The following is a 23678-nucleotide window of genomic DNA, read 5'->3' as shown; positions in this document are numbered from 1 at the left end:
GGTGCAGTGAGCTACTGGTTTTCACCCATTCCCTCCCATCCCACCCCCGTCTCTCTTGGCCTGTGACCACCGGCATGTCACCCTCTCTCCTCCAACCTACAGCTCCTGCCTCCCTCAGCATTAACTCCCTTCCGCCCCCAGCCCCCTCCTGGTCCCCACTGAAGTCTGGATGCCCCGATGTCCCCGTGGTGGGTTTTGCTGCCAGTCTCTCCCTCTGCAGAGCAGGGAAGGGCTGGGGACTCGCAGGAGTGTGTCATTTGGCCACACAGGCTGCATTCGTACGGGAATAGCATAACCCAAGCTGAAGGTGACCCTAAGGAGGGGTGGCACAAACAGGGTCCAGAGGATGGTGGCATGGGGGCTCCCCTGTTACCAACACACACGATTGCACGGGCTGACACTTCCCAAGTACCGTCCCAGCTCTGACACATCCCAATGTGGGAAACTTCAACCCAGTTACACCTGGGTGAAGCCAGAACTCAAAAGAGAAACCTGGGACGCTGTAGGCAGAAGTTCCCCCTTCACTTGAGCTCCTGCAGGGGACACCTGTGTCCTGGGCAGATTTAGCAGCAAGAGGTGCAGCCTCCTCCAGCAAGGTCAGCAGGACTTTTTTTCCCATCATTTTCTACATTAACCAGCTGGGACTAGCGCCATTCCCAGCTGCAGCTGTGTATTTTCTTGCCCAGCAGCACAGGCTCCCAGGAACGGCTTTTAGGTTTGCTGGATGGAGGATGTGCCTGGAGCACGGGCTCCTCCAAGCAACACATCACCTCCCAGCCTGGGGTCTCCGCTCCCTTATCAGCTGTGAAACAACTCAACTTCGCAGCCTCCATCGCACAGAACTGACCTTTCCACAGACCCCTCAATCAGAGGGGAAGGGTGCTGGGGGCACAGTGGGCTCCCCCTTACCTTGCTTGACCTGCTTGGTGACAAACTCCAGCTCGGAGAGGGTGTGGATGCTGACCAGGTCCCCCCCGCTCCGCAGGCAGGTCTTCTTCGCCTCCTGCCAGCTCTTCTTCTCTCCCACCAGGCGGTAGCAGTTGGACTGGAAGGGCTGCCAGCTGGGCTCGCAGTCCACCTTCACCTCCGACCACGAGTCTGGCAGGACACAAAGAAGCCTGAGGGCTCCTGTCCTGCTCTCCAGCCCTCTCCTTGGCAGGGAGAGGACCACAGGCAGGGACCACAGTCCCACAGGGTGCTCAGGAGACCAAGCCAAAGCAACAGGGGGAAGGCTATGGCCAAAAGGTAACATAGAATGACAAAGTGCAGGCAGTGGTGGTTTTATAGCTCCAGGGACAAAACAAACTCCCTTTTGTTTGTCGAGGAGTGAGAGCAGAGCGGAGAGCATTCTGTCCCCTGGGGACCTCCCGCTCCTCTCGATTCCTTCCTGTGCTGGTTTTGGCTGGGAGAGAGTTAATTTTGTTCATAGTAGCTATTATGGGGCTATGTTTTGGATTTGTGCTGGACACAGTGTTGATACCACAGGGATGTTTTAGTTACTGCTGAGCAGCGCTTGCACAGAGTCAAGGTCTTTTTGGCTCCTCACACCACCCCACCGGCGAGTGGGCTGGGGGGGCACAAGAAGCTGGGGGGACACACAGCCGGGACACCTCACCCCAACCGACCCAAGGGCTATTCCATGCCATATGATGTCATGCTCAGCATATAAAGCTAGGGGAAGAAGGAGGAATGGGGGGACATTCAGAGTGATGGCATTTTGTCTTCCCAAGTCACCGTCATGCTGATGGAGCCTGGCTTTCCTGGGGATGGCTGAACACCCGCTGCCCGTGGGAAGCAGGGAATGAACTCCTTGCTTTGCTTTGCTTGTGTGCGTGGCTTTTGCTTTACTTATCAAACTGAGTTTATCTCAACCCATGAGTTTTCTCACTTTTACTCTTCCGATTCTCTCCCCCATCCCACCAGGGGGGAGTGACCGAGCAGCTGTGGGGGGCGTAGTTGCCGGCTGGGGTTAAACCACAACACTCCCCTCCTGCTCAACCTGTGATTGCACCGAGCACTTCTCGGGGGTGCTCCTTGGGGAGGACCTTTTCCAAATCTAGGTGGCCCTGGGGAGCTGGACCAGGGCTCTGCACGTCCAGGGCACCAGCAAGTTGGAGACACCATGGGCATCTCCACGGCCTGCTCTGTCCCCTGACCATGCCAGGACGGGATACGGCATTACCCGTTCCCGGTGCTGCTCTTTCCCCGGCTCACCCGTCAGGAAGGGGTCGGCGGTGGCGTTGGGCTTCTTCTTGCAGACGTAGGGGAGGGCGATGCCGCAGTCGCGGTTCTGCCACCCGCCAGAGGACTCGGTGCGGATCACCCCGCAGTTCTCCTCGCTGGGGTTGTCGGGTTGGTCTGGAAAGCGAGGTGAGGAGGGGACACGCTGCTGAGGAGCTGGGGCAGAGCCACCAACACTGCCCACACAGGCAGGGTGCAGCTCTCCCTGCTCCAACACCAGTAAAGACCTATTTATTTTGTTATTTTGCATGATGAAGACGTTATCCCACACACCCAGGATTATTTATTGTGCCTTGAGGCACACGGACCCGGAGCAGCACTATTTTACCTACAAATATTGTACGGCAGTTGTGGGGGGGACATGGTACCAGACATGAACTGTTCTCGCCTGTCCCCAGACCTCCTCCAAGGGTATCACTGTCCCCACGAGTGCCTCTGGGTGACAGCAGTGGGCATGACCAGAGCAGCCCTCACAATGGGTTCTTCTGCCCCCCAAGCACCCCAAAGTTAGAGAAGGGCACCTGTAGCTGGGGACCACTCCTTGGCTGTGCTCCAGCACCGAGCTGGGATGCAATGACCCTCCAGACAAGGGTGCTCAACCCAAGGCTACTGAAGGTCTTCAGAGGGACAATTCTGCCTCCAGCACCCTGTGTCCCCCCTCCAGCTCCACAGATGTCCCAGGCTGCTCCACAGACCCACAAGGCTCTCCATCCCCAGGCAGCGAGGGGACACCCCATGGCAGCCCAGGCCACCTCCCCTGCCATGGGGCCACCTCCAGTTGTCTCAGACTGTTCCCCAGCCCACTCAGCACCACTGTAACTCCCCCCGCCCCGGCTCACCACTCTCCCAGTTGAGGTACTTGAGGGGCGAGTTGTCCGACCACTGCCAGCCTCCATTGATGTCCAGGTCATTGAGCCCAATCCAGAGTGTGGAGCTGTACCCGGTCAGCAGCCCTGGGACCGACACAGGGGCAAGATCAGTCCCCCCAGCCCCAATTCAACCCCCAGCCTGTCACCATCTCCAAACCAACCACCTGGGGCAGGCAGAGCAACCTGGCACCGGTGATGGCCATGGTGCCACCAGCTCCACCCTAGGTGAGGAGCATGGGTGCACAGCCAGGCTGCCATCGTCTCACCATTGATGTAGGTCTGCTCGTGGATCTCAGTGATGCTGAGCAGGTTGGCTCCTTGCTGCTCACAGCTATTCCAGGCCTCCCGCCATGACAGCGTTGACTGGAAGTTGAACTGGTAGCAGCTGTTGGTGAGGTGGTCCTTGTCCCAGAAGGTCTCGCAGTCGTTGCCTGGGGGGATAAGCACAGTGAGCACCCATCACAGCCCCATCCACGGCTCCAAAAACCCCAAATAACCCCCAAAATCAAGATAAGGAGAAGCCAGTGGGGCTGCTCTGGCAGCACAGGCTGCTCACAGGAGGAGGGATGAGCCAAGAGGGAAGGGGAGAGGCAGGAGAACCCCCAAGAGGGATGAACATGGGGTTTCTGCTTTTCCTGACGGGACGTGTCCCCCACACTTACTCTTTATGGGGCAGAAGCCCCATCGCTCGTCCTTGCCATAGTCCTGGGTGGTGGCACACCAGAGATGGCCGTCCTCCCGCCCTGTGCTGGTGCACTCGTGGAACCACTGGTTATCGTACTTGAAGGGGATGGTGCAGGGCTTCCCGTGCGAGTTGCCCTGGATGGTGTAAATCTCTGCGGGGAAAAAGGAACCCTTGCTTGAGGCTGCGTCTACGGGGGGCTGGAGGGAGGTTTGGGGTGAGGGGTGCAGGCTGGCTCAGTGCCTGGGCTGCCTCCTCCCTGGGGCTGACCCTCGTTGCACCAATTCTGCCTGGTTTTGCAGCCAAGCTCCCCAGGGAGAACCCAACTGCTGCAGCACCACGACCTCAGCCCACATTTTGGGGCTGGTTTGGGTTATGGGATAATACTAATGCCCAGTGAGGCATTACCAGAGTATGGCACGGAGCACAGATCCTCCTCGGTGCCGTACGTCCTCCACTGCGAGCCACGCGCCTGGTCCCCCCTGTCCACGGAGGAATTGCCCGGGCGGGCGCCGAGGTGCTGGGAGAGCTGCTCCCCGAGGCCGCGGCAGCTCCAGCGCATGTTGACGGACTCGCGGTCGCATTCGTAGGTGGCCAAGGGGTGCAGCCCCGCCGTGGCGTTGCCCCCGTGCCACGACACCCCCAGGCACTGCATGGCCCCCACGTTGAAGAGGCGGTTTCTCGAGACCCATTTCCACTGCTGGGCTGGGGCGCTGGCGTTGCAGCCCTTGGCCAGTCTCACCAGCGAGTCCTTCGTCTCCAGGCAGCCCTGCGCGCCCGCGTTGTAGATGAGGAAGACTTTGGAGTCTGGGGAAAAACCACAGGGAAATAGTTAAAGCATCGCTGGGGACTCTGCATCGTGCCACACGTCACCCCCAGCCCTGCCAGAGCATCCTGGCTCCCTTTCCATGCACAGCAAGTTTCGGGGTGCATCCCTGTGCAGGGCACCCAGCACGCTGGGGATCACCGCTTCCCTGTGGAAATAACCCTGGGGTTTGCCCCGACGCCTGTCCTCGGGGCGATGGGCTCCGGGCAGGGTGACACGACGGGTGTTTGCACCAAGTGTGGCAGCCCCGCAAAGCACCAGCAAGTGGCTTTTGGGCATCGGGGCCAGTGCAAAGAGCTCTCCTGCTCTAAGAGCATCAGCAGAGCCATTCAAAACGGAGTTTCCATCGGCAGCACCCAGCTGCAGCATCCCGAGGCATCGCAACGAGCCCCGCAGGAGCCCACGCCAGCGGCTTCGGCACCGTCCATCTGCTCCGGGCGGAGAAAAGCAGAGCAGGGAAATAGAGAGAGTATCCATCATTTTTATGTGTATTTGGGGACCTGTTAAAAAAATTTGCGGAGCAAACAAGAACTTCGGGGGAAGGTCTCCCATCGCGTGAACAGGGCGTGATGGAAAATGCCGGCACGCAACCGCCGCTCCCGCGGGCACGGCCCCAGCAAACATGAACCATCGCCTTGGGACCCTCCGAAATCCCAGCCCAGGCGCTGGGAGGCGGGAGCGGAGCGAGGGAGATCACTGCCAGCAGATAAAGCGCTAACGCAGCTGCGGAGGGGAGAAAGGCTGATCTCAACCCCGGCTCCACGCACGTCCCACGGTCCTGCCCACAGCCACAGCCCAACCCCACATCCCCACGGCAACTCCCCAGCATCACCAAGGGCCACCCCGGCACGGGAATCCATCTCAAAAGCTGTGAAAACCAGTGAACCCAGGACATCGCACTGGGACACGTTGCTCCAGCTGACGTGTCACTTTAAAAAAAACATACTTTATTTCTTCAAATGCTTCTTTCTAAGCTAAAAAGCCGCCCCTGGGGCTTCGTGCAGCTGCTTCTTGCCCCAGCAAAAAGCTGCCCAAAGCAGCACATCAACAAGACGACTTTTGTTGGGTTTTTTGTTGTTATTTTAAAAGCAACATTTATTATTTTTTTTCCGCCACAAGCATTCACCAGAAGTCAAAGCGAACTCACGGGCCCTGCTATATTTAGCTTTGGTTTGCTTTGGTTTTTTGCCATTGTACGAATTTTTTGGGCTGAAAAGGTTTTCATTTCCTATTGCCCCGCACCCTCGCCCTGCCCCAGCTATGCTGTTACAGGCGGCTCCGGCACATTCGAGCAACAAACAGCTCAGCTCAGCGAACGTTCCCGACTTGTCTCTGAAAGGGAAAGAGAAACGGAGGAAGAAGGACACCCCCATTTCATTTCAGAGCTTCAGCAGCGACCCGGCTCCAGAAAAGAAAATGATGGAAAAGGCCCGTTCCCCAGCCGACATGACATCAGCGATGACCTCAAATAAACAAAAGCGCAGCCCGTCCGCATGGTGATCTCTGGGGAGCAGACTCTGTGCACGTGCAGCAGAAAAAAGCAGCCATTGGAAGAAGAAATGTTTAATTTCTCAGAAAATATTTTTCAAATCACGGCAAGTGAAAAAAATAAGGAAAAACTCAGATGGGGCCAGTGCTGGTGGCTGAAACACCACCACCTTAAACTCTGTTGGTGTTTCCCCAACTGGAGCTGGCTTGATGCTGACCTGGACCTGGAGACCAGCTCATTCCCCCACCAAACATCCGTCTCAGGTGCCAGCACCATCCCATGGCATCACCCAGCCCATCCCTCTCCCCTTCCCGCAAGCAGCGAGGGGTGGTACAATCCACCCCCAGCATCGGGGACAGTGTGTGTGGGGGTGGGTGTTTAAGCACTTCTGGGGTGATGCGGCATCAATGCCGTGACCCACTGGACCCAAATACCGGTGCTTGGGCGGGATGAGACCTCTTTGGGTCACAGGCTGTGCCACCAAGGAGCCCAACGCTGGCCCTTTGGTTCTTGGAATAGAAAAAATGCTGTACTGCGAGCACCGCCGCGGCCGTTAGCAGCAGGGGTCAGCAACGGGACACCCTTCTCTGCTTATCTGCTAACCCAGCTTTGTTAAAAAAAAAAAAATTAATAGCCTTTCGGAAAAGCCCTGGAGCCAGCCCCAGGAGTCGGTGTCAGGGTGCTCAGCGCCGCGTCGGGGCTGTGCAGCACCGGGCGAGGGCGATGCTCGGCAACAGCCACGCAGCGGCACGGTGTTCCGAGGAAGCTGTCCAGACTGGAGCGGGCAGCCCCGGGGCCGGAAAAGCACAAAATATCATTTTACTCTAAAAAGAGAAAAGCTGGAGGTAGGAAATTATAGACTAAGGGGTTTGGGCTGCCCCCGCATCCCGCAGACAGCTCAGCCCATGGCCCCTTTGCTTGAAGCAGGCAGAAGAGGGCATCAAATGCCCCCCACCCCGGTCCCTGCTGAGTTCTGGAGGAATGGGAAAGTTTTACCACCAGCTCAGTCCTCGCACCTCCCCAGAGCTTCCACCTTCTCCCTTTGCAAAAACTCCTGTGCACCGCTGGTGGGGAGCTGCTCCCGGCGAGGCTGGAGCCAGGATGGGACGACCAACACGAGCTCGACATATGCCAACAAGGGCACCTTCTACGCTTGACCCAAATACACTTTTCTTCACGTATTTACAGAGAATTCAGGGCTGACTTGACCCTCATTGGCATCCATGGCACTGGGAACAGTGCTTGGTCCAGCCCCTGATGCACTGAAAGTGGCTTCCAGCCTCCCTGACCCCAACCTCCCGGCACAGCCGAGCCCAATGGGCTATGGAGGAACAGGTTCCCCGGGGCACTGACAGTCTTTTTTTGTGTGGTGCCCCCTGCTTCTGCCAAATCTGGGCTCTTCCCAACCATCTCCCAGCCGCCACTTGCGGAGAAACCTCTGAAACGTGGCCACAGAGGCCACCGAGCACCAGCCTGGTCGTGGCCAGCCCCAGCTCCACCAACAATGCTCAGCACCGAAACCAAGCACCCGAATGAACTCTCCCTGCTCCCACCCGGCTGCCGAGGAATGGGATGGATGCAGAGTTGGCCGGGATGGGGCCAGACGAATCCCTTCTCCCAGCCTGGTATCCCACAGAGCAAACCCAACCCTCGCAGGAGGCAGCTCCAGAAGAGCACCCCAGCAGGACCAGGAATGTCCCCATCCCTTCTAGGGCCGCTCTGTCCTGCACTGCCCTCCGCAGCCATAGCACAGCTATAGGTGACTTCCTTTCAGAGATGCTCCTCGGGTTTTTCCACCCACTTGCAGACCCAAAACCCCCCTGGCGGAGCTTCCCAACCGCCCTCCGGCTACGGAAACCCAACCACGGCAAACACAGGCAGATCCTCCCCCCTGCCCCAAAGCAGAGCTGCCTGCACACCCCGTGCCTCTCCCTCCTGCATCCTACATCTTTCACACAGGGCCAGGTCAGAGCAGCTCTGCTCCATCACGTCCTCCTCCATCATGTCCTCCTCCTCCTCTTCCTCCTCCTCTGCGGAGGAACTGTGAAAGCAAAGCGAAACCCCACGCTTTCGGCAAGGCTGCTGTCTTGTCCCAGCCACGCAGACAACTAGATGCTGCCTCCGGCTTACTGGTATGAGCGTGGAAACCAGCTGGTGCTACCAGGCAGCGTGATGGTGGGGACAGTGGGGAGCTGGGGCTGTGAGAGAGACACCAGGGCTCTGCCCACAGAAACGCTCTCCTCTCCCACGGGGGAAATACCGGGATGCTCGTGCTTTGGCACAGCAGGAGAAATCAGCCTTGGTATCGGTGGCTGATTGCTGAAGAGACAGAGAAGCCGTGATCCTTTGGGGCAGCTCTCAAGGGAGTTTTTACACCCCGTGCCTGGCTCCGGGTTCTTTTCCTTTTTTTTTTTTTTTTTTTTCCCAATTAAAAAAGCAAGCTTTTAGCCAGCAGAAAGTCTGAACTGAAGGGAACTCAGCTCAACCCTTCCCACAGCAAATAAGGAAAGCTTCGCAACCTACAATTTTGGGGAACGTGGGCAGCACCGGATGAGAGAGGCAGCGGGGACAGGGAGGCTCCAGGGGACAGAAGTGGCCGTCGGTGGTGGCAGACATAGAAAGCACTACGGCACGGCGCGGACCAGTGTCCTCGGCACCACCCTGCCCCGAGGACGTCCCAGACCAGCCACCCACACCAGGACACCCAGAGCACCCGTCACCCTCCCATCACCAGCAACAAATGCAGGGAGCAAATTTAAAAGTGGACGGAGGCTACAGCCGGGGAGGCGGTTGGCTCCAAACCACCTGGCAAAGGCAGCACACGCTCCAAGCTCAGCGTGGCGCCCCAGCCACAGCAGCAAACTGGGCTCTACTGGGGCTCCAACACCCAGGAGCTCCTCAAGGAGCTGCAGAACCCCGTGCACGGAAAGCAAACCTGCTAACGAATGCCTTCATTCGGATTTGTGAGCCCAGGCAAAAGTTGTACCCACAACATCCTGCAGCAAGAAATGCCCCCTTCGTTCACACGGTGTGCAAAGAAACTTCCTTTCAGCCTTAACCTCCCAGTTTCACCTGCTCTCACCCACTGGAAAACAGGGCACAGCGGCCCCAAGCCACCTGCTCCAAAATACCACCTTTTGAGCCCGTTATTGCTGCTTGAGGGAGAGCAGCGGCTCCGAAACCCACACCAAAACCCACAGCACAGGGACGGAGAAAAGCTGCGGGAAGCAGCAGCTCATTCACAATAAACAAGGTGGGGATGCCCCGGGCTCTGGGGGAACATCAGCAACAGAGAAGCAAAAACCCCTGGAATAAAAAAACATCCAAAAAAGAACCAAACACTGTTGCTCATTGAATACAGGAGGGTTTCATCAGACAGAGCAAGGCTCCGCCAGGAGCAGCCCTGCAGGAGAGGAGGGAAGTGCCAGGACGGGGACAGACCCAGCCCAGAATTTACCCTCTGGGGACATTTGGGACCCCAGGGCTGTGCCCCAGCACTGTGCCCAGCCGGCCCCACTGCAGCAGGGGCACAGAAAAAACCCAGCTCCATCTTAAATTCTTCCTGGAAAGAAGCTCCCGGCACAGCCGGGCGTTCCCACCGCTGGCATCCGCACCCCCAGCAGTCACTCCAGGCGTGGCCGATGCCATCCCCAAGGTCTTGGCACGGAGAAGAGCAAAGGCTTGGCCACTGCCACAAAGAGCAGCGATTTTTGGCCCAAGGAAGGAGCCTGTGTGTCCCTTCAAGGCCCAGGAAAGGGACGCGATGATAAGAAAAGCAGCAGCTGTACCCGTGGGAGCTCCTGACAGCAGAGCTGGAGCATCCCTGCTGCCACGGACCAGCGGGTGCGAGAGCAGCCCCTGCCCACGGGGAGGGCATCGCTGCTCTACCTCCCCCATAAGCCGCTTTTGAGCATCGATAAACTCTATGCAACTCCTTAAAGAGGAACTTCGGCTTAAAAAAAAATTAAATAAATCAAAGGGAAGGAAATGCAGACAGCATCGTGATGGCAGGCACGCCGGGAGCTTCTGGCTCAGGAGGGGGCACCGGCACCGCTCCCGTCCGCTCGAGAACCACTGGCAGACACCGACCCCCTCACCTCCGACGCTCCTAAATTAGTGGCTTCCATCAAACCAGTGATGCTGCCCAACGTCCCGCAGGCTCTTCCCAGCCCAGCACATCCCCGGGGCTCAGCTGGGGCCAGACTTGGCCAAAAGCAGCTCAGGGCACTCCACGCCAAGCTCCAGAATAAAAAAGGGGGGTTGTTTTGTCTTTTAAAAATAAGCCTCTGGGAATAAGGAGCAGATCTCATGTTACAGGGAAGAAAGCGAAGCTCCTGATGGCCTGGTTGAGGGTATGAAGCAGCCGGACCTGCACTTGGAGCTGAGAAACTCCTCTTGGCTCGCCCAGCGGCGCGGGGAAGCTGCTGTTTATACGGTGGGAGCCGTACGAGATGAGCTCCTTACTTGGCTGCGACCGTGAAGGCTACCTACCACCCTGCTTACTCTCTGCTGCCTCGCAAAGATCTTGGATGGGCTCCACGTACCGCGTTGCAGCCTCTCCGCAGACATTAGTAAGCCTGTTCTCCCCGCACCCTGTCTGGGATGCAGACGAATAAAGGTCCAGCTGTTTTCCACGGGGGATGCTTGCCCGTGGGCAGCTCAAGTGACTCGCCCAAAGCCATGGCAGGGGACAACGGGGCCAGGAGCCCCAGCATCCACCCTCTGGTACCCAGGAAAGTACGGAAAGATGTAAATCTTCCCAAAATTTCCCTCAGACCCTCTCCAAGCTCCAGCCCCGCAGCGGCTGCACACATCCAGAGGTGGAAATCCCAGGTTTGCTGACTCCTTGAGAATGCAGGGAGAGGATGGCAGCGCCATCCATCTAACGGGCTCCAGCCGGGATGGAGGAGCGCGATGGACAAGAACACGGGCTACCCCCAGCCAGACAATCCCTCCTGGGACACGGTGGCCAGGTTTGCCATGAATATCCTGTCCCACATACATCTTCTCACCCAGCCACAAAATCTTGGCACCCATTTGCCTCTGATCTGCTCACCCCAAAGTATCTCCCACCAGTAGCACGGACCACCCTGGCCAGCAAATCCGTGGCCACATCCAGGGGTGTGATGTGACATGTGGGACAACCCCGACGTCTGTCCCCATGGACGTGGTTTCAGCACAGTTGGCTGAAACCCAAATTTTTCAACACTATTAAAGAAACTCCCCAGAAGAAGAAGTAAAAAAAATAAGATCCAGAGAATTTTCCTCCCTCGTTTCTCCAGCACCGTTCCCGGTAACACCCCAAGTGGCACCATCAGTGGTTCCAAACAGGGGATCCCCCTGTTTTATCAAGACCAAGCATGTCTGCACAGCAAGGATCAGCCCCCGGTGTCCCAAAGGTTTTTTTTGGGGTTTTTTTTTTAATTAAAATGATATTTAACACAAAACTTCTCACCAGGTTCTCTTTGCCTCGTGCCCAGCCCTCGAGGGCAAGACCAGGGTAAAAGGGGCTGTTCCCCGCAGAGCCCAAAGTTGCTGCATCTGGATTCAGGCAAAGGAAAGGGCTCAATCTCCCCATTTCTGGTCTCGGCACCATCCTGCAAACACACTGTTTTACATGGAAAATCCCATTTACATCCCTGTTTCAACAGCACGAGGCGCACCGCAGGACCAAGCCCTCATCGGGATGGGGATGAAGGGAGCATCATGCTTGAAAAATGCCCTGTGCCCCCTGCAAACACCCAAACTTTTGCTCCCCGGCTAAAGAATACTCCCAAGAATTTGCAAGTCAATCCACTAATCATTTTCTAATCCTTAATTAATTAAAGATGGGTCCTTTAAGAAAGAGAGCATCTGTGTGGGTCTCTTTTGGGCTGCGAGTAATCCTAAGAATGAGAAAAATGTCGATGCTCCATGGTCTCGGCACAGTTCAAATTAATTAAAATCCTGCTCCTCGGCTGCACGTGAGGAACACAATTTTACAAATTGCTTCAACAGCCCTTCGAGGAAATGGCCGGGTCAGGACAGGCTCGAGCGGGCTGCGAGGACGGCCCCAGCTCCCGCTCCCACCGGAGAACCGGCCGCGCTGAATGGAGCCGAGCAGGGTGGGATGCCCCGGAGAGCAGCAGCGGGACCTCCGGCAGAGCTGCCGATGTGGGCAACAGCCCCTCTCTGAGCACCCACTGAGGCACCGCAGCCAGAGCCTCCCGCTACGGATTTACCAGTAAAAAGGAATAGATGCGTTAGCAGACTGCGGTTGTACCCCCTCAGCGGCCATTTGCTTTGATTTGGGGGCAAAAAGTTTCCCTGGAGGGTATTTAAGGAAGAGGGAAGGCAGGAGCGTGCCCCTGCCCTGCAGGGAGAGGTGCAACCCCCCCCAGAAATAAAGTGGAAGAGAGAAACCCGCAACGTGGCTTTAACCATCACCAGGATCTCTCGTGTCCCTGGGCAGCACCTCCACCTGGGAAACCTCCTGGGGCCACCACACCGCCCTGCGTGGCTTCGGGGGAAGGGGACAGTTTTGCTACCGAGGGCTACATCCCTTTTGCTTTTCATTCCTGTAATTCTTGCGCAAGCGGCCGCCCCTCGCCCCCGTCCCACCCGGCTGGGGCGGCGAGGTCCCCGGCTGTCCCCTGCGCCCTGCCAGGCACGGAGCCACTCTGCTTTTAGCCACAAAGCCGACACCTCCATTCCCTTCTCCTGCTCCCAAATAACCCAAAGAAGACCGAGTCATAATTTCTCAGAGCTGCTTTTGCCGTGCAACAAGCTGTTTCCATTGCAAAGAGGAAAAACGGGGAGGGAGCTTGAGGCAAAGGCTGCTCTGTTTGTTTTACTGGCTGTAAATTCTTCCCTGGGTCCCCCTTGCCCCCTCCCCTCGCCACAAAGCCGAGGCCCTTGGTCCCGCACAGGGCACCAAACGGGTGGAGAAGCTGATCCAAGGCACCGGCAGCACCACGTCCCCACAGCGACACGGGGACCTCGTCCCTCCTGCAGCCGTGGTGGGACGGGAGCTACTGCCTCAGTTTCCCCAAGGCAGACGTGCGGGTGCTGATGCAGAGACGGCGCAGCTGGCGGTGACATCCCACCGAGGAGCCACAAACCTCCTGCCAAAAGCCCTGCTCCGGCTTCCCGGCTCTCCCGGGGGCAAGGATTTGGCAGGAACCCCTCAAGGAAGCGTCGGCTCCCCGGGGAACGCAACGCCGTCTGCCGGGCGAGTCCCTGCCGAGAGCGTCCTTGCAAAGAGCACTCGCTCAGGGGACTCTTGGGACCAACACACCCTGATCCCAAAACCCCAGCGAGGGACCTTTCCGAGCTGCAATCACAGCCTGGTGCTGGGGGACCTCGGATGTACCACCTCCATCGGCACCATCCTATGTCCCCTTCACCCACCGGGTCCGAGCCGGGGCGATGCTGGGGAGAGCAGTGGAAAAATGGGGATGGGGTGGGGGGGACTGAGGGTGTCTGTGCCCGCGGGCCAGCGGGACGCTCAGCAGGAGCTGCGCGGCACCGGGGGCCCGAGGCAGCTCAAAGCCGCCTTGTTCCTCGCCCTGCCCCGGTGCGGGGTCGGCTGCCGCCGCGCTCCTGCAGGCACAGAGGTGCCTCTGTCCTCCGGCTCGTGGCACTGGCCAGACCTGCACCCCACCGACATTTTTCAGGGCAAACCGGCCAGAATCGGTGCTTACAGGTAGCTAAGCCCTGCTGAAATCAAGTAACTCCCTTAAAAGCCACAAAAGGAGGAATTCAGGGCCCTCAAGGAAATTATGGGGAGGTTTAAGAGGAATTCAGCTGCGGATCGTTGGAGGTTCAGCCAAGATGTCCCCAACCAGCAGCTGAGATGTCCCCAACCAGCAGCAAATCCTGGCACCGCTCTCCTGGACGTCCCAGGGTACGGGGGGTCTCCTTCCCCGTCGCCTCCTCCTTTCTCCGTCTCTCAAGACAAGCAGTTTCTCCCGGCTGTGTGCCTCCGATCCCGGGCTGGATCCCTCGCTTGGGACCGTCACCCAACGGCATCACCACGAAACGAGGGCAACCCCAGGTTTGCCCCTCGCGATGCTCAGCCCAGGGGCGGCTGCTGGGCCGGGGGGGAGAGGGGAAAGTGGGGGGCAAAGGGGGGAGCAGTACCCTCCAGTGCTGCCATTTCCAAATCTGCTTTGGATTTGCTAAACGTCCTCTAATAAAATAGGCCAAGGGTTTGACGGTTGTTATTGTTCAGGCAAAAGTAGCCAATTTTGCTCTTTTTTTTTTTTTAAAAAAAAAAAAAAAAGAAAAAAGTTTTCTCAATAAGGCCAAATGAATCCAAGGAAGCAACAAAAGCAGTTCCTCGCTTCTGTGCTAGACTGTCCTGGGGTAAAAAGTGTCTCAAATGGCAATTCCAGGGGCCGTCCCGAGGAGCCTCGGGCGTCTGGCACATGGTGTCTTTAGAAGGTTTAAAAAAAAAATAAAAAAATACAACCCGTTGACTTTATTGTGAGAAGTTACGGGAAAAAAAAAAAAAAAAAAAAAAAAAAAAAAAAAAAAAAAAGGAAGTCTGCAAATACCCACTCGGGCCCCGATCCCGCGGGGCACTTTTCTATAGGATTAACACGGTGGGACGGAGTGGGGGGTGTCAGGATGGGAGAGGGAGGAAACCTCCAACAAAACACTCCGGCCCCTTCCCGACCTCCCCCTCCGCCAACTGCCCTCCCCGGGGAGACAAAAGGCCGGAGCGGGGCTGCGGGGCGCTGCGGGCCGGCGGCCGCCCCCGGCTCCCCCGCCTTTTCCCCCCCCCCGGGCTCGGCTCCCCCCGCGGCCGCGGAAGCGTTTCCGCCGGTCTCGCCAGACGCTGCGTGGCCGCACGGCGCGGGGAGTTAAAAACTAAAAATAATAAAAAGCGAGCGCAAACGCGGCGGAACGGGGGAGAAAACCAACCGCGGCCAAACCGGAGAAAACAAAACGCGGCGGCACGAACCGCGACCGAAGGAGGATGAAGTAAAACAAACGGCGGTAAAAGCCAATAAAACATCCCGGGAGGAAACACACCGGAGCGATGTGAACCGCGCCGGAGCCAAGCGCCCGCTTCCCCCCCCCCCCGCCTCCCCAGCCGCAGGGGTCCCACCGCCCCCCGCTCCCTCCCCGGGCAGCGCCCCGCGGAGCCGGGCTGGGGGGGGGCGGGTCCCGCATCCCTCCCCGCGCTGCTCTCCCCCCAGATTATAATTAATTCAAGGAAAGCGGGGTCGAAGGGGGGGTGTGGTGGGGGGTGTGGTAGGGGAATGGGGGTCCCACCTGGGTGCGCAGCGCCGAGCACCAGCTGGAGGCCGAGGAGGCAGCAGAGGGGGGCGCGGAGGGGCCGCGGTCCCGCCGAGCTGCGCCCCATGCCCGGCGCTGCCCCGCTCCGCTCCGCTCCGCTCGGGGCCTCGCTGCTCCCTCGCCCGGGCCGGGGGACGGCGGAGGGGCGGGCGCGGAGGGAGGGAGGGAGGGAGGGAGGGAGGGGGACGATGGAGGAGGAGGAAGGAGGAAGGAGGAGGAACACCGAAAAGAGAGAGGGAGGAGAGAAGGAGGGGAAGGAAAAAAAAAAAAAAAGTTAAAAAAATAAATTAAATTTAAAAAAAAAAAAAAAAGCAGCGTGCCGGCCTCAGACACTGCGTCAGCGGGAGCCGCGCTGCCCTCGCCGGTGGGCCCGGCCCAAAGAGCGGGGGGGAAGCGGGGAGGCGGGGGCTGGGGCCGGCCGGGGGCTCCGCCGAGGGGGAGGCGGTGGCCCGGGGCCGGGGAGGGGTCCCTGTCCCGCTGCGCAGCGGCCGGGGCCGGCGCTGCTGGGGAGCGGTGGGGTTTGGGGTGAAGATGGGGTTTGGGGGTGAAGGTGGGGTTTGGGAATGAAGGTGGGTTGGGGGTGATGATGGGGTTTGGGGGTGAAGATGGGGTTTGGGTTGATGGTGGGTTTTGGGGGGTGATGATGGGGTTTGGGGGTGAAGATGGGGTTTGGGTTGATGGTGGGTTTTGGGGGGTGATGATGGGGTTTGGGGGTGAAGATGGGGTTTGGGTTGATGGTGGGTTTTGGGGGATTATGATGGGGTTTGGGGGTGAAGATGGGGTTTGGGTTGATGGTGGTTTTGGGGGGTGATGATGGGGTTTGGGGGTGAAGATGGGGTTTGGGTTGATGGTGGGTTTTGGGGGGTGATGATGGGGTTTGGGGGTGAAGATGGGGTTTGGGTTGATGGTGGGTTTTGGGGGGTGATGATGGGGTTTGGGGGTGAAGATGGGGTTTGGGTTGATGGTGGGGTTTGGGAATGGAGGAGGGGTTTGGGGTAAAGGTTTGGGGGTGATGGTGGGGTTTGGAAGTGAAGCAGAGGCTTTGCAGGATGGCCAGCGCAGCCCTGGGGAGGGCTGGCTCCCCCCACAGAGGCCAAGCAGCACCCCCTCTGCACCCCAGGTGGCCCTCATGCCCCCGAAGGTGCATGGGAGATGCCCACGGTGCCACCAACCCCATTGGGTCTTGCTGAGCCACGAGTGAGCATCTTCCCTGGCCTAGGACCTCAGCGTGGGAGTCCACCTCCACCGGCGAGGAGAGCCACAGGCTGCCATGAGCTGCCACCGCACATTTTGGGTGGCATCTCTGGGTGTTTGGATGAAACACCAGCTGAACCCTTCTCCACCCATCCCCATGGCACAGGGGCAGCGGGGCAGCTCCTGTCTCACCTCTGGATGGGGGACGCTGAGGTTGGACACAGCTCGTTTCTGATGGACACACTTGACCCCTCGCTGCAGTTTGGTTTGGGAAGACTAAGGAGTAACAGGCCCCACGTCCTGTGGTCAACTGTGTGCTGGAGAGCCTGGCTCCTCGGCAAGGGAGTGAAGGTGCCTCAGAAAGGTGGTTTTGAAGCCCAAAATGCAAGATCACCAAAGTACGGAACAAGATAGCAGAGCTGAAATGAAGACATCTATCTTGTCTATGCTGTTGACAAGCGGCCAACTGCTTCACTCTATAGATATTACCATCAGAATGGCCCCAGTTTGAGCCCCGCACGTCCAGTGGCTCTCCCCTCGTGCAGAGACACCTCTTGAGGTTCTATATCCCTCACCTGAGACTAAGAGCTCCTTCCTTGCCCAAGGCGGGGAGATCCCTTCCTTGAGACAGATCCTGGGTAAGTGACTGATAAAATGCTAAATTAATACCAATGAAACATCACTAATCCATGTAGCTACTCAATATTAATTAGTATAAACTTTGTAGAGATAATTCCATTAGGCGTAAACCCTTGCCCAAGTCTGAGAGGAAGACTGGACCTACTGCACCTCAGGTCCATCAGGAGTTTGGGAAAACGAGGGGGTTCACTCTGAACCTCCTGACTCAACGGGAGGGTCTTCCTTACCCTTTGCATCTCCGGTCTCTGGGTGAATCCATCTAACTCGATTCTAACTCGATTTTCCTTTCTATGTTTCTTCCATGCGGTAATTAATAAGGTGAACCTTGTCATCAGACTCATTGAATCTTGGTAAACCACTGTTAAACTTCATTAAATTCCATCAAATTTATTGCACTCTGTCAAATTACTGTTTTACCTCAATAAAATGTATTGCTGCTTCTCTTCCTCCGGGACATCGTGGCACCTGCCACCCACCCTGCCTGGAGAGCGGCCTCCTGCCTCCAGCCCTGGGGGTGACGGTGCTTCCCGGGACTCTGCCCGTGTGGATCTATCCCATATTCAAGAGCTGAATATAAAAGGCTTTTAAAAGCTTTTAAATATTTTTTAAACTTTTTTTTCTTGTTTCCCCCCCTCCCCTCTAGGCAGGGCTGCCCAGCCCCGAAAGCCATGCAAGGAAGGCAGCGTATGTGGAAAATGCTGGAAATCAGCATTTTCTTGGCTTCATATGGCCGTCACGTTGCGTGTTCCTGTGCGAGGATGCCCACTGCCACGGGAGCCACACGGGCACCACGGATTCCTGCTCTGGGGCGTTTCTTTGCTGCTAAAAGCCATTTGCACCTTAAAAACCATTAGCAGCAAAGTAGCTCAGGTGCTTCCCTCCTCCTGGAGGAAGTTCCTCCTCATGTATAAGAAGTTCCACCTAAACATGAGGAGGAACTTCTTTACTTTGAGGGTGGCAGAGCCCTGGAAGAGGCTGCCCAGAGAGGTGGTGGAGTCTCCATCTCTGGAGACATTCCAACCCCACCTGGACACGTTCCTGTGGGACCTGCTCTGGGTGACCCTGCTCTGGCAGGGGGTTGGACTGGATGATCTCCAGAGGTCCCTTCCAATGCCATATCCATTCTGTGATTCTGGAGCTCTGGCTGGCGGTAACGGGCCAGACGAGGCACCTGGAGGGGATTCACAATTTGCTTGAGCCAAATAAAAGCCCCAAATCCCTGAAACCTGGGAGGAGAAAATTCCCATTGAGCAGCAAGGCACTGGCTCACCCGGGCATCACCCTGCCCAGCCGCTGGAGAGCCGGTTCTCCTCCGTTTCTGGAGCAATCAAGAAAGCTTTGAGGGGGGGGTGGGAATATCGGGAAGTGCGGTGGGATCCAGGTTGGGTACATGGAGCTTTTTTTGCTCAGGATTTTGCTGGGAAGCTCCGGGGGAGCGGCACGGGCTGGTGCCTGCTGTGTGTTCCCACACTCAAGGGTTGTGCTCAGACCCACCTGAAAAGCAGCAAAGCCGTCCTTTCCCTGGTGGCTGGAAGGGTCCAGCTGCTCCCTTGGCTTTGCCCATGGTGTAGCAACGTGGCACGGTGCAAAGATTCATTTGCACCGGTGCAGAAAGGGTGCCCATCCCATGTGAGCATCCCTGAGGATGCGGGAGCCTCAACCTCCTGAAGCTCTCCAGGGATTTGGGCAGCGCAGGGGGAGGCACGCCAGACCTCAACACGGATTCTGCCATGCAAAATTCAGGTGAAACAATGCTTTTAATCAAGCCAAGATGATGGCAGCGCTCCCTCCAGCAGGGAGCAGGATGTGGCCCCGGTGCGGCACATCGCAGGGGGGGACACACGTGTAAGCCCCAGCCACGTGGTGTTTGGCTGTTCTTGTGAAAATAAATGAATCCGTTGTTTCCCAGCAAGGCAGGAAGGACCTGGAGACTGGTGCCAGGACAGGCTTTGGGGATGCAAACCCTCGGGGGGGGGGGGGGGGGGGAGGGGGGGGGCAATTAAGCACATCAGCATCTGGGCTGTTGGGTTTATTAAGCCAGGGATTATTTTTTAATTGAGGCAGCGCCGGGAGAACAGCCTCGCTCGCCCTCCGTGGCGGAATGTGCAGCGGGGGCTGCCCACAGGGAGCGTGACAGCCTTGGGGAGAAGAGGGAATTGCCCAGGTCCCCTCTCCCATTCCTAACCCTTGGAGACCACTCCTGGGGGATCCCACCCACTGAGGCACCAGCAGCTGGACGTGACGGAACCGTGAAGTCCCACGAGTGGGACACTCCATCCATCCCAGACAAACCCCACGTCCCTTTCTTGGAAGGGGAATTCCATCCAAAGCAGGGGACACAGCAGAGCCGAAAGGCTTCGGATCCCATGGAGCATCGCTGCCTCCTGGCCTGGCTCATCCCATGTCTGGGAGGTCTCTGCGATTAGAAGATAATTAGCACTTCCTAATAATTAATTCCCCCAGTGTGGGCCAACAGTTCCTCACCTATCTCTCCTCCTAATCCGGTTTAGTACCAGTTCAGTTGCTACTCGTCGGAGCGGATCGGGAGGAAATGCATTTTTCCCTTCCCCTGGGATGTTTCCAAGCTGTCTGACCTCTCTGGCCCTAACGAGTTGCTGCCAGATGAGGGGAGGCGGCTGCGGGCCAGGGGATGGATGGCCGACTGCGCCGCGGCCGAGCTCTCCCGACAGCTCTTTGCACTCGGCGAGGGATAGGAATGATGGGCTGGTCCCGGGTTTAGCCAGCACTTGGGACATTCAGCGTCTGCGGCCGATTCCCGCAATCAGAGCATCTATATCTGTCCCCTAGTTGGAAAAATAAATGCTATTTATTAATATTTATATCGTCTATAATAAATGCGAAAAGCATCATACCATATGGGGATGGTGACAGTGGAGGGGCTGCAGTGGGACAGGGGGAAACCGCATCAGCTCGAGTGAAAGTCCCCCTGCAGAAGGATTTGGAAAGTATTTCTGGAGATGGATCTGTGGCAATCGCCCACCTTTGGCTGCAGGTCTGTCCCGGTTGGGAGCACTGGCTCAATGTGGGATGCCCAGCTTCCCACTGGTTGGAAAATAAATGTTGCTAACGAGCTGTGGGACCCAGCCATTTGGGTGGCACCCTGCGAGTTACTGAGTTTCAGGCTGATATGGGGCACGTTTGGTGTTTGCTCGTGCCAGAGGCATTACAGGACAGGATTTGGGGACCTGGGGACCGCGACAGCAGCATCCGTAGCACCAGGCTCGAGGGCAGATGCTCTGCAGGAAGGATCTGTACCAACCCACCAGCCACCTCTGAGGACCAGCAGGTCCAAAGGGTCTAATTTTAGAGTCTGGGGAGGACACGGGGGTACCGTATGTGACCAGGGTCCCCGTCCTGCTTGATTGTGCTCTTCCAGGCGTGTTCCTCACTTCCTGTGGCTCTCGGCGGGACCGAGGGGCTCCATGAGGGCAGTGCTGGAGCCCAAAGCCCTGCCTGCAGGCAGCGGCTGTCGAGGGGCTGCTGGTGCTGGGGGCTTTGCTTCGCCGGGGGCGGGCAGCACCTGCCAGGCTGGGCCACGAGCTCAGCCCTCCGTCCGTGCCGCCCCGGCCTCATCCTGGCCCCCAAACGGCACCGGCTGGGCCAAGATCAACACCCACCTGGCAGCCGCCGCCGCGCTGAGGTCACTGCTTAGGGAAGAGGCCGTCTCGGCGTCTGCTGGCTCCTCTCTCCCCCGCGCCGGCAGCAGGGGAAGGCCACGTCGCTCCCCACCCGTTGGAGACAGGCGGGGGACGGCCAGGGCAGCCCCACTCCCAGCGATGGAGAGGGCTTCCCCCCCAGAGCCTGCAGCCAGAAAGGGGTGGTCGGCAGCCCCCTCGCTGGGACATGGGGCTCAGCGCATCCCTCCGGCACGGGGTATGGCAGGGGACTCATCCCCAAAGTGAATTTGCAGCCTTCCCTCCGAGGACGAGCCTGGGGACACCGTGTTGGGGGCTCAGCTCCTCCAGCCCCAGGCACGTTGGTGGCCATCGGGTGCCCGGGTGACGGTGACACTCCCGAGGGTATGGCTTCCCCCAAGCGCCGAGGGTTCAGCACCGGGAGGGGGGGGTCTCAGTGCTGGTGGCTGGGGCTCCACGGAGCCGGGGGGTGTTGGGGAGGCACCGTCCCCTTACACTGCAGTTTACTCCCCGTGCTCCTCGCCCGAGTGCAGAAACACAGTATTTAAGATAAGCCCCAGCTCCGCTCGACACCCAGCTGCGGGTAGAAGGATCCTGTCCAAAAAGAAGGGCCGTTTCCCTGCCTCCAAACCGACCATCCCCTCGGCTCTTGCAAGAAGCAGACAGGGCTTTGCCAGCTGCTGGGGTCCCTCCAGGGGGCTCAGTCAACCCCTGACCCCCTCCCCAAATCCCTCCCCAACTCCCCCTCGCTCCCAGCACTGCAAAGGGGGTCCCTTTGTGGGTGCCCCGTGCTGCAGCTCTCAGGGCTCTCTGCTGCTCTCTCTTCTGCAGCCCTTAAAAGTCAGGCAAGTTCAAGCTGCAAATAATTTATTAAAACCAGATGTGCTCGCTCAAAGCTGCCACGAGGAATTTCAGGGCGCTCCAGCCCTGGGAGGGCCAGCGCCGAGATCCCTGCCCTTCCGCCGCGGGGGCGAGAGGAGGCTGGGGGCTGCCCGGGGAGCAGCGCTGCCCTCCGAGCCCGCTGCCTTCTCCTTCCTCCCTGGCCTCCCCAGGCTGCTGGAAAGGGGCAGAGAGGAATTCCAGCCATTCGCAAGAAATTCGCCTTTTAGAAAAACACTTTCTCCGCATGACTCAAGAGCAAATTAGCAGAGCCGGGTCGCGGAGCGGGGAGGGAAGGCAGCTGGAGAGCGGGGAAGGACAGCACATCCCGAACGGCATCTTCCTCCTGCCGGATGCGGGGATGGGACTGGGGAGCGGAGCTCCCACCCTGTCCCGAGGCCCCTTCCAGCAGGAGCAGCGTGGTCCAGCGGCCACGTAGTCGGCCCTAGATGCTTCGCTTCCACCTCCACCACTGCCTTACCTTGTAGCCACGGACACCTCCGTCCCTCGCCATCTCCTTTTGGTCCCTTTAGCCTGGAGGGGTTTTGGCATCGATCCCAGCCGGTCTCCTGCACTTGGGTGTGAGCGGGCGGATTTTCAGGATTAGCAGGAGCGGGGATGAGCCAATGCTGAACAAAGCAGGTTTTGAGCCCTGATCTCGATGCAGAGCTAAGCCAGGCCAAAAGCGAGGAGGTTGCCGACACGGCAGCCTGTGTCCCGTGGACCCCGGCCAGCGCGTGCTCGTGGCTCCTGCGCAGCCGGCGGCTTTGGTCAAGAGAGGACAGGGCTGAGCAGAGCTGGTTTTTTCCTTCCTAGGAATGCAAACCAGAGCCAAGCACCTTACACACCCACCACCTGAATTCCCCGTGGCTGCTCGAGTGGGAATGGGAGATCTGGCCAGCACGCGAGGCCAAGTCTCCCCATCTTCACCCTGCTGCTCCCCACAGCATCCCTGCATTTTTAGCTCCATCCATCCATCCATCCATCCATCCATCCATCCATCCATCCAGTGCCTTTTTAGCTCCAGCTGGACCATTGCATCCCTCTGCCCTGTCCCTGCAGCCCAAGTAACAGTGATGCGAGAGCAGTCAGGGCTGCTTGTGGGACGGCGAGGCTCATCCCGCACACTGGTGGAGCAAGTGGTGGCCAACCCTCTGGTTTTAGGCTTTACCGGATCAGCTCGAAGCACCGAGCACCCCCAGCGCTGACCCAGCAGCTGGATGGCGCTTGGAAACCAGGAGCAACGGAGCAATAGAAACACCCAGCTGCAGCCGAAGGATGAAGGGAGAAGAAGGGCTGCGGCAACCCCATCCCATGGGAGGATGCAGGGCTGTGAGGGAAGGGGAGCGTGGAGGAGCGTGCGGCACTGGCAGCAGCGCCCGGCTCCTCACCAGACAGCACGCGCCGGCGGCTTTTCCCATCCTTCGCACCCCCACGCAGTTAATGCATGAAATGAGAGCGCGTCTCAGCCCCGGCCCCCGCTCCCCCGCCCGGCGCAGACAATAGTGTCCTTGTGGCCAAGATGCCTGTTCCTGGGTGTGAACGTGGCGAGGGGAGGCCGAGCAGCCCCGTGTTTGCTTGGCCTCTCGCCCCCACCCAGGGCGATGGCCGTGGGGCACCCAGCTGTCCCCAAGGGCAGCGCCGGGGCCAGGGTGAAGCAGATGCCGTAGGCACAGCCACGCGCGGCGGTGGAAATTCAGGGTCTGGGTGCAAAGATCCATCAGCATCTGGTAGAAGAGGCACCTCCGGGCTGGGTGGGAGTCAGGGCTGCGCCGGGTCCCACTTACACACGCTGCAGGTCTCCTCTCCCCCTCCACGCTGGGAGCGGGAGGGTTTAAAGTCAAGGCTGGTTGAGCCAGGCTCGCGTAGCACCCAGAAGAGAACATCCTCCAGCAGCAAACCCCAGGGAGACACTGGC

At 58.5% G+C, this 23678-nt stretch overlaps 1 protein-coding gene across 1 annotated transcript in view; it reads right to left on the bottom strand.

Moving 5' to 3' along the window:
* Positions 1-22274, bottom strand: part of MRC2 (mannose receptor C-type 2) — a 34223-nt gene extending 11949 nt beyond the window's left edge. Inside the window, exons 1-9 of the mRNA XM_074163068.1 lie at positions 22242-22274; positions 10599-10704; positions 8054-8137; positions 4201-4599; positions 3773-3946; positions 3377-3541; positions 3081-3194; positions 2215-2358; positions 910-1098 (exon numbers count right to left, since the gene is read on the bottom strand). Coding sequence (XP_074019169.1) covers positions 910-1098; positions 2215-2358; positions 3081-3194; positions 3377-3541; positions 3773-3946; positions 4201-4599; positions 8054-8137; positions 10599-10704; positions 22242-22274 — 1408 coding nt within the window. The remainder of the gene's footprint in view (positions 1-909; positions 1099-2214; positions 2359-3080; positions 3195-3376; positions 3542-3772; positions 3947-4200; positions 4600-8053; positions 8138-10598; positions 10705-22241) is intronic.
* Positions 22275-23678: the final 1404 nt, after the last annotated feature.

This window comes from Numenius arquata, chromosome 23, assembly GCF_964106895.1.
Source record: "Numenius arquata chromosome 23, bNumArq3.hap1.1, whole genome shotgun sequence".
In the NCBI taxonomy this organism is placed as follows: Eukaryota; Metazoa; Chordata; class Aves; order Charadriiformes; family Scolopacidae; genus Numenius; species Numenius arquata.
Note: the sequence above shows the minus strand (reverse complement) of the source record. Positions and strands in the feature narration are given on the sequence as shown.